Source organism: Eschrichtius robustus, chromosome 2 (assembly GCF_028021215.1).
Source record: "Eschrichtius robustus isolate mEscRob2 chromosome 2, mEscRob2.pri, whole genome shotgun sequence".
Classification (NCBI taxonomy): domain Eukaryota; kingdom Metazoa; phylum Chordata; class Mammalia; order Artiodactyla; family Eschrichtiidae; genus Eschrichtius; species Eschrichtius robustus.
Window position 1 is genome coordinate 133,571,761 of NC_090825.1, and position 10,434 is coordinate 133,582,194.

Sequence of the window (10,434 nt, forward strand, 5' to 3'; positions counted from 1 at the left end):
TCTACTGGGCTAGGCTGCTCCAGAAACCTCCAAGTGGTTTGATATGATTTCAGATCCACTTGTTTATGACTAAAGTGAAGTTTTTTTAATCCACTTGTTTATGGCAAAGGCAAAAAAACGTTGTTTTTAGAAATAAAGTTGTTTTGGGCTTCCCTGGTGGCGCAGTGGTTAAGAATCCGCCTGCCAATGCACGGGACACGGGTTTGAGCCCTGGTCCGGGAAGATCCCACATGCTGTGGAGCAGCTAAGCCTGTGCGCCACAACTACTGAGCCCGCGTGCCTAGAACCCGTGCTCCGCAACAAGAGAAGCCACTGCAGTGGGAAGGCTGTGCACCGCAATAAAGAGTAGCCCCGGCTTGCCGCAACTAAAGAAAGCCCACGCGCAGCAACAGAGACCCAACACAACCATAAATAAATAAATAAATAAATAAATAAATAAATAAATAAATAAATAAATAAATTTAAGAATCTTTCTTTTAAAAAAAAAGTAAAGAAATAAAGTTGTTTTGCTATAAGAATGAAGTAAGTTGTGTCAGGATGTCATTATCTCATCTGTTGTCATCGATAAGCACCCAGCAGCTCAACTGCTGAGGGGCCCCACTGGGGGCTTATCAATAAAAACAGACTAATAAGCAACTGTGGTGAGGAGTTTGTGAGGACTGTCTGAGAGTTTTGACCTGGGCAAGGTGACTCTTTGCTGACCTAACAGCTCTCTGAAGACCCTTGGAGCATAAGCTTCTGCTGGTAAAAGTGACTCTTTTACCAGCACTGGCGAAAGCTGTGCAGGGACCCAGCAAAGATCATCTTGCACCTCAACACCAGGCTTCATTCCCTAACAACATACTCTAGCAACAGGGGACTTTCCGCTTTCGTTTAGCTGGCAGCTGGACATCAACTTGTGGTTGGCCAAGCCAACTCTCCTGAGAACCAACCGCATAGGAAAGATACACCTCAACTGAATTTGGACTTTCTCTTATCTCCCCTTGCCTGGAACAATAGTGTAAGCAATCTATCATCTGGAGTATGTTATTTCTTTATTGGCTTATTAAGAGACATATCCAGTGTGCTATTGGCTTGTGAAATTATAATTCCCACAGTGAACCTATAGTAAATAAAATATTAGCAAAGACAGTCTCAGTCTCTGAGCATAATTTGCCCCAAAACAAAACACATCTCTATCTCTATGTTCATCTCTGTCTCTATTTCTATATCTCTCCCTGAATGGATATGCAAGAAACTGGTAACAGTGATTGCTTAAAGTAGGGAGTTAGGAGTCAGTGAGAGATTTACTTTTCACCATATATCCTTTTATATTGTTTGAATGATATTTTCTTGGGTATATATATGACGGTAATGAATTCAAAAGAGCCTTATAAATCATACAGCATCGTACAAATATTAGGGTTTTACTGTTACTAGTATCTACCAGCAACAAGATCTCAAGCACTGAGTCTTTGTGAAAAAGTTGAATGACTTAATTTAGTACTACGTATGTTAGAATGAGTCCTTTTAATTAATTTATTTTAAGTCACTCTTTGAAATATTTAATGACGTTGGCAAATACTCGAGGTGAGTGGAAAAAATATAAAAAATTGTACAGGTGTCTGATTCCAATTTTGTGTATTCCCTGTGGAAACATACATATACAAAAAGAGACCATAAGGAACCATCCACAGTGCTTTGACAGGGAGAGGGGAGACATGAAGTGTTAATTTTCTTAATTATATTTTTCGATATATCCCACATTTTCTACAACAAATTAACAAATGCTATTTGGAAAGAAAAAAAATCACAAACCTTCAAACTTGGCCAGAAATGAATTTTTTAAAATTTCGTGAGAATGATTTGTTGCAGGACGGAAGGACACCGCCGAGCAACTACGAGCAGTGCTAAAAGAATGGAACCCTCCTTCCAGTCCCGGAAGTCCACGAACTACAAGGAGAGGAGAGAGAGATGCTGGCTTCCACTACGGCTAGAGCGACCCCGAGAAGACACAGGAACTTCCGGGGCGGAGCTCTCTGGCGCTTTCATTTCGGTGGGGGAAATGTGGGCTGCTGGCGCTGTGAAAGTTCGCCGTTGCTTGGCTGCCACTTCCGTCCCTCTGAGACGGTGCTTGAAATTGGGAGCGGCAATGGCAAAGAGCAAGTTCGAGTACGTGCGGGACTTCGAGGCTGACGACACATGCCTCGCCCACTGCTGGGTGGTGGTGCGGCTGGACGGCAGGAATTTCCATCGGTGAGCGAGCTGGGCTCAGGGCTGCGTGGTTCGCCGGTGCTTCCAGAGAATGCGACACATTTGTCGCAGCCCCTAGCTCATGGTTATCGGGGTAACTCGGCAGCCAGTGAGCGCGCGGCACTGAGCACCCTGCGTGCTGGCTACAACCGGCTTGAACGCGAGCTAGGGGGGGTAAACGAGACACGGTGCTCCCCTGGTGAGGAGCTGGCTTGGACTGTCCATTAGCAAGACTGTGGTGGAAAAAGTCACTCTCGGGCCCATTATTTCAGTTCTTCAACAAATTGACAAGCTATTTTGGTAGGTATCTTTGAGGGCTGACTGTTCAGCGGCCCGTTTTGGCCTTGCTGTGGGCAACAGTGTAGAGTATGTTGTTTCATTATTAAGTAGCAGGACACATGGACTGGATTCAGGAGGGAAAAAGTCAGAAAAAAAGAAAGAAGTGTAGCACAAAGATGGGAATTTAAGTCTTAAAAAGTGTTACTTTAGTAATGATTATTGTAGTTAATATTTATTGAGCGCTTCCAAGGAGCCAGGCATAGTTACATTTGTTATCTCCCTCTAATCTTCAGGAGAATCCTATGAAGTAACTTAATCCCCATTTCACTGAAAAGGGAATGGAGGCTTAGTATTTATGTTCCTTTTTCTCAGTTGGTTAGAGCAAGAAAAACTAGAGTCCTTAACGAAATGGATCAGGTTGTGGCTACTGGAATGTCTGGACTCCCAGCACTATTACAGTATCTTCCTCTTTGAACAGCCTCTTTGATCTGTGGTATTAATGACAAGTTCTCTTCCACCCATGCCCTTTTCCCTCTTCTTTTTCCCTTATGAAGGTTTGCTGAGAAGCACAACTTTACAAAACCTAATGACAGCCGTGCTCTCCATCTAATGACTAAATGTGCCCAAACCGTAATGGAAGAACTGGAGGATATTGTGATTGCGTATGGACAGAGTGATGAGTACAGCTTTGTGTTCAAGCGGAAAAGCAATTGGTTTAAAAGAAGAGCCAGGTAATTTTGTGGCCTAGCTCCTTCAGAATATTTCCTACCAGCATTTGGCTTCTGCTTATCTTAATCACAAACTTACAGACTGTAGTATTTGCAACTGCAGAATGTATGTATATAACAGGTTAGACTGTTGTACTTCCATCTGGTACCTGAGCATTCTGTATACCTCTTTAATTTTTTCTCTCTATTCCCCATCACCTTAGCTTCTAGACTGATCTGGCATTGAACATTAAGACTAGAAACAGAAACTAAACTTTTAGTTAAGGAGGATCTGAGTACAAATTAGACAAATCTGATATTTGATTTGGCAGTATATTGAAATTCTCACAGGAGACAGATCATGTAATGAATTGGGATGTTGTTAAAACAATGGTTCCCCTCCTTCCAAGACTTGAAAAAAAACCTCTTGAACCATAAATTCACGTCACATGCTATGGAAGAACATTTGACATTAGTAAATTACCTATAGGACTAGAAGGAGAGACAGGCTGCATTTTAAATATATAACTGAAATACTAAAATAGTTTTTCTTGACCCATCGCATCTTATCTCTTGGCTTGCTGGACAGTTTGTGTTATCTCTCTGTTACACCCACAGACCCTGTCATGGTGTTGAATTAAGATCATGTATTTTCTCTTTTCTTGCTCCACCCACTGTGCCTTTTGAAAGTAAGTTTATGACTCACGTGGTCTCCCAGTTCGCCTCCAGCTATGTGTTTTACTGGCGGGATTACTTTGAGGACCAGCCCCTCCGGTATCCCCCAGGCTTTGATGGAAGAGTCGTGGTGTATCCTAGCAACCAGACCTTAAAGGACTATCTCAGCTGGCGGCAAGCAGATTGTAAGTGAAACCAAATAAACAGATGTAGTTAAACTACTGATTCCTTATATTAGAGGTGATGATCTGATACATTTTTGGCCCATGTATTTTGTTTGGAATGCAGTATTTCAAGTTTTAAAAATTAGTTGAAAATACTTGAAAAATTGGCAGGTTTTATGTAAATACTACCTATTTCCAGCTTTTTTTTCTTTTTGGAAAAATTAGAAGATCTGGCAGTACTAGGTCTATATTCCCACTTAGTATTGGTCAGAACCTGCGTAGTGACTGCTGCCTTTATACACACAGACACACACACAAACACACACACGCAGGCACACATTCATGCATATAGGAGCCAGTGTGCCTCAGCCTCTACCATTCCCTATTGTTCCCTTGGGAACTCTGCTTTACACATCTATGTTTGTGCTGGCTTCAGTGGGTATTCAAGTTGTGACCCTTCCTTACATGACTATGATGAAATGTTTGTGAGACTTTTATTCATTTGGTGTGTCTTGATTTTGCCAGGAGAGCTGGAAGAGAGGTGGGAATAATACAAATCAAATAACTTGGAAAGTATTCCTTAGCTTAATGCACAAGTTAACAGATTTGTGTAAAGCACAACTGAAATGACAGGATAAAACTGTTAGGAAATAAGTTTTTTCTGCTTGACCACTTCCCCCTGTGTTCCCTGTGTATGGCTTTGCACAAGTAATTATATGTCTCTGCGGTCTCTTTACTTTAAAGAGGAGAGAGGTGGGGTTCCAGTACTCTTTGAAGGGTGAATATTGAATAAAGATTCTATGTGCATACACAGTGCCACTATGTTTTCTTTACAGGTCACATCAATAATCTTTATAATACAGTTTTCTGGGCACTAGTACAGCAGTCTGGATTAACACCAATACAAGCCCAAGAGAGATTACAGGTATAAAGAAAGATCTTACTGCATTAATACTTAAGGGGGGACAGTTTATGCTCTCTCATGAAATTTGGCCTTCTTTTTAAGCTCTTAAATTTTTACAGTTTTGTTTTGAAAAGATATAAAGATCATACTCATAGCAGGTCTGCTGCTTGCTTGCTTTGTGACTGTGGATAAGTTGTTACTACTCCCTGAGCCTCATTGTCCTCAGCTGGAAAATGGAATTAATGGCTCTACACTCCCACATGGTAATGCTTAGCTGGAGCTGTGTATAGGCTGCCCCCTATAAAGGGCACATGCTCTTCTTTTTTTGTCAGCCCCACCTGGCTGCCTCATGATTGTCAATCCCTGCTGGGGACCTGGAGTTTCTTGGGGTTAGGACTCCTGTGTATCATTAAGAGTTTAGGCTCTGGGGGTCAAATAATTGTACTCAGAGGCTTTTGTTTAATTTTATCCTCTCTGCCTTAGTTTTTAATAGGTAAAATGTAGAAAATAGTAGTTCCTACCTCATAGATTTCTGGTGAGAATTAAGTGGCATGATGCATATAAAACACACAAAGGCTAGTACAGAGCACACTGTAAGTACTTAATAAATACTGGCTTGTATTATTAGATGACCATGCTACTTGTAGGAAAACTAACCGTGAAATGAGATGATGTGTTGTATTAGCTCCTAATACAATGCCTGGGACGTTACAGTGACACAGTAAATGGTTGTCATTATTAACAATAATGATAAAGTTGCATATGCAGCAATAATAGGAAGACTGGTAGATCTAGCCAGAGTTTGGAAGTGCTGAGATCAGATTTTTTTTTTTTTAAAGATTACAGTGTTCCGTAGACCTCCCTTGCTATATGTTCGGTCTTTTTGATACATGTATATAATATGTATTTGTATACGTATAGTAACACTAATCTTCATTTATCAATTTCCCCCCTCCTTTCCTTTTAATTAATTAATTTATTTATTTTTGGGTGTGTTGGGTCTTCGTTTCTGTGCGTGGGCCTCTCACTGTCGCGGCTTCTCTTGTTGCGGAGCACGGGCTCCAGACGCGCAGGTTCAGTAGTCGTGGCTCACGGGCCTAGCCGCTCTGCGGCATGTGGGATCTTCCCAGACCAGGGCTCGAACCCATGTCCCCTGCATTGGCAGGCAGACTCTCAACCACTGCGCCACCAGGGAAGCCCTGAGATCAGATTTTGATTCTTATACGAATAAGAGCACTTTTGGCCTCGGAAAATTTATATACTCTTTCTAAGCTTCAGAGCTCTCATCTCTAAAATGGAGATGGTTATGAGGGTCAAATAATACAAAAGCTATCTAGTACAGAATCGGTACTCTTACTATTAGTTCCTCTCACCCCATCACAGTAGTGACTTGTAAAGCCAGTTATTTGCTACAAAAGAGAATTTTATGAATTTTGATATTTAAATAAGATTTGAACTGCTTTTAAAATGAAAATTCATTAACACCTATATGATGTTTGATGAAATGCTTCCACTTCTTGATTTGTTGTGGAAGTTTAGATAGAGAGTGGAATGGATAGGTGGGGTTAGGGGAGAGAAAAGACCTACAAAGCTTTTTATATCTGTTTTTATTTCTTCAGGGAACTCTTACAGCAGACAAGAATGAGATTTTATTTTCCGAATTCAACATCAACTACAATAATGAGCCACTGATGTATAGGAAGGGAACTGTGTTGATATGGCAGAAGGTAATGCTGTTATGTCTGAGGAAAAACGGAGGTCAGAAGGAAAGCCTGTGCCCATCCCAGGCTTTGTCTTGCCTGCTGCCTGTATGCTGATGTGACTCCAGTCACTAGCACAAATTAGACCCTTTCCAAAACGAGATGCTATAGATTATTATTATGGATGCTCGTTTTGTCAGTTTGTCAGTGAACATTGTGATCTGGACTCACCCATTCTGTAAGTAGAATCACAGAATTTTAGAATTATTACACTTATTTTTCTATGTCATAAGCTCTCCCCAAATCTAATCAAACCCCTTTAAACAGGTATAGTGCAGATGTGCAGATATGAGAATTTTTGCATTCAGAGAACATTTAAAAAAATAATTTCTCCCACACTGGATAATTCCATTAAATGGTCCATCCATCCCATGAGAACTATAATATGAGGAACTGATGTTATATGTGAGGGTTCTGTCCCTTGCAGAATGTTTGAGGGCTTCCCTAGACATTCATACTTAACTTAATATTCTGTCCATGCATTCACCTATATCCTTAATTCTACCAATATTTTTGCTCTGATCCAGCTCCTGGGTATAATGAAGTCTCTAAATTTATTTCCTTCTGTCTAAAGTATTTTTTTCTGAAATGAATGTTTTCAAGTATTAAGGGGTATTAGGCATCCCACTGGCAGCTTCAGCTCTTTTATTAGTATTTTTAAAACATTTGTTTGGCACAGACTCGGATCCTTCTTAATGCAGGTGGGAGAGCAGAAATGTCTTTAATTTTATGGTTATTGCTAACAAGGAATATAGAATCCCTTCTTTGTTCCTAAGGTCTCCTTTCAAAATATAGCAACATAACTTTTTAAAAAAGTATTTTAGTTGTAAAGAAATTCATGTATGGTAAGAGATATACATATATCTCTGATATATATATATATATGTATATATATGTTCATATATATGTATATATATGTTCATATATATATATATGCCTGAAAATATGTATTTGTCAGAAGTATATAAAGTAAAAAAGTAAACTTCCCCCACTTCTCCCTCTTCTCTCCCAAACCTACTCTCTAGTTAATGTGTCAATATTTTAACTTTACCTATAGGTGGATGAAGTCATGACAAAAGAAGTTAGGCTGCCAGCAGAAATGGAAGGAAAAAAGATGGTGGTGACCCGGACCAGGACTAAGGCGGTGCCCTTACACTGCGATATCATTGGGGATGCTTTCTGGAAGGAACATCCAGAAATCTTAGATGAAGACAGCTGACCCTTTGCTTTTCAGTACTGGTGTGCTTGACCATGCAGGGTCCCCCAAGTCTCCTGGCCTTAGGTGGCCCTAGCATCTGTGCCATGCAGAACAGTGTCCTGGGAGTGACATGACTCTGGTTGGGAGGGGAACAGAGAAAGAAGGGATGGATGTGGGTGGTGTATCTTGTTCTGCTTTAAGTGGAACACCTATTTTTCAGTGTTGAAACATGGTTCCTTTGGTAGAAGTGCAGTTTTTAAAAAATCGTGGTACTATTTTTGTAAAGCAAGAACTATTTTATGCCTTGCAGAATGAATCATTTTTAGATTGTGGCGTAAGTCTTACAAAAACTTGTCAAGCTCTTTTCACCTATGATAGACGATGAGCCCAGACTTTACTCTCGCCCACTTGTTCTTAACCACAGAATCCAGTGACCTTGGTCACCTTTCCCACCTATCTCCTTGCATTCATCTTTGGCAGACCTGGAGTTAATATGGGTTGATGCCTGCCCGATGCCTCTGAATTGAGGAATTCCAGGGCAAACTGAGGGCTTTGTGCCAATCTCCAGATTGGCAACTTGAGCTGAACAAATGAGTTGTAGTTTGGATGTCCTAGTGTAAACATTCCCTAGATTGATTTTGTGGAGTTGGCAGCCTGCTCATCATGATCATCTTGCCAGGGGCAATGATTACAAGGCCACTTAACGTCTTTCTAAGAAGAAAGAGAATTACCTGTTCATGTGGGAGAAAGAAAACATGAGAATGAATGAACGAGGAGGAAGAAACATTTACTCTCTGTCCTCTAGACACTTCAGTTTTGAAAGTCACCTTCCTGTGGACTTCTTGAAAAAGATTCTCAGGTAGCCTCTGTATAATCAGAACAATGACATTTGAGTTGGAGAACAGCCGGACCAACACTCATCTTGGGGTCACAGGTAGCAGGTGGCAGAGGAGTCCTAATAGTTCTACCTGCCGACGGGCCAGTGGCGTTGGGTGAGGAGCAGCAGGAACTGCACGTTGCCAAGCCGTTGGCCTCTGAAGGGGGGAGGCAGTGGGGATAGGTGGTAGAGAACTCACATCTCCTCTTGTCCTCATTTCATGTTTTAGAGGAAGAAGATTAATTTGGCTCTATAAAGAATTAATTAAGAGACAGCCCACATCCCAGTGCCTGGTCTTGCACTGTAGAATTTACAGCCAAGAAGCAAATGTATTTTTGAAAGGGCAACGGCTGGTCTCATCCCTCACCAATTGACACCCCATCTGTCGATGCCTTTTTTTCCCTTCCTGTTCTCTTCACTTCATGGGAATAGGAGACATGGCTCATGTTTGGTAATTGATAAAATTTCTTTGAGAGAAAAAAATAAAAGGTTTCAACTCCCTTGGCCTAATTTTTCATTTGTTTTTTTCATACAAATGCAGTATATGAGTCCGACTTTCATGTGTGTATGTCTTTACATAAGCCAGGCTCACATCCCTTCATCACAGTGGTGGTTCACAGACTTCTGGATGCAACAAATTTACTTGAAATACTCATTTAAAATGCCAGTTCTAAGCTTTCCGCATGAAGATTTTGGGGTTCAAAGGCTTTTGGTGGATAATGGTCAATGTACCACACTTTGTGTAACAAGGCCCAAATATGATATACCTAGGCTAGTACACTGTGATAGGCCAAGTAAGGCAATAAGAATGTAGCTCTTGATTGGCAAGTTTAACTTAATTGTAAGTAAATTATAGCATTTTATATCAAAACAAATATAAGTAGGTATTAGTACAAATTTTCAAGAAAACTACCCACGGATGTTTTGTGTTTTCTGTGGGTGTTATGTGATACCACAAAGGCTATCACTTGATTTTGTTATAAAACGGGGATGTGCACTTGCTTGTTGAATTGCCAGCAGTTTGCAGGTTTGAGGTTTGTTTTGGGGCAGGGGTTTTGAGCAAAGGAATAACCCGGGTTTACCTATTGAGTTATGTAGTGCTATCAGAAGCATTGTTGGTAGCTTTTTATGTTATCTTTTTTATTTTGCATCATGTATTCTAAAGTATACTTCACAGCTGTATATTTTCATCCTGCTCTCGAAGAGAATAGTATTCTCTCAAGCTTCCTTTCCAGGTTTTAAGGAAACTTTAAAATATACACAAAAGCAACTAGTATAGAATTAATACCAGTTGATAGCAGTTTGGGAGAGTGGTGGCAATTAGGAAAGTGATTTGTGTGGCCTGTAGGGGACTGGAAACATCTTGGCTCTGCTGGATGAGGGGGTAATATCTGGGCCTTTGGTGTAGAGTAGGCTATTATTTTAATATCAAAAAAACAAAAAATGTTCCGCTGAACAGAGGCTCCAAAGTACAACCAGGTTTTGAAAATCTTCCATTATCTTGTCCTCCAATTGCAGCATCCTCATTTCCTCCAGGTGCTTAGCAATGCTTACAAGATCAGTGATAGTGAATTTGCCTTAATACTAGCGTCTTTCTGGTGTATGCGTAAATTTCTTTTTGCAGAGGGTGTAGGAAAT

The 10,434-nt window shown here is 40.6% G+C and overlaps 1 protein-coding gene across 3 annotated transcripts; it reads left to right on the top strand.

The window, feature by feature from the left end:
• The first annotated feature begins 2,016 nt into the window (after nt 1–2,016).
• Nucleotides 2,017–9,306, top strand: THG1L (tRNA-histidine guanylyltransferase 1 like). Of its 3 annotated transcripts, none has more exons than XM_068536286.1 (6): nt 2,017–2,235; nt 3,066–3,242; nt 3,909–4,078; nt 4,894–4,982; nt 6,581–6,688; nt 7,779–9,306. In XM_068536286.1, exons 1-6 carry the CDS (start codon nt 2,045–2,047, stop codon nt 7,938–7,940), a joined length of 897 nt encoding a protein of 298 aa, XP_068392387.1. In that variant the 5' UTR covers nt 2,017–2,044; the 3' UTR covers nt 7,941–9,306. The 3 variants fall into 3 exon arrangements, with proteins under 3 accessions (XP_068392387.1, XP_068392388.1, XP_068392389.1); XM_068536288.1 differs by lacking the exon at nt 2,017–2,235 and adding an exon at nt 2,269–2,532; XM_068536287.1 differs by lacking the exon at nt 6,581–6,688.
• Nucleotides 9,307–10,434: the final 1,128 nt, after the last annotated feature.

What these genes read in the sequence shown, in the direction of transcription:
- THG1L (XM_068536286.1), top strand. Translation starts at nt 2,045, where the DNA reads ATGTGGGCTGCTGGCGCTGTGAAAGTTCGCCGTTGCTTGGCTGCCACT. An exon ending in TGGTTTAAAAGAAGAGCCAG is followed by an intron (nt 3,243 to 3,908) that starts GTAATTTTGTGG and finishes GCCTTTTGAAAG; the next exon opens with TAAGTTTATGACTCACGTGG. An exon ending in AAGCCCAAGAGAGATTACAG is followed by an intron (nt 4,983 to 6,580) that starts GTATAAAGAAAG and finishes TTATTTCTTCAG; the next exon opens with GGAACTCTTACAGCAGACAA.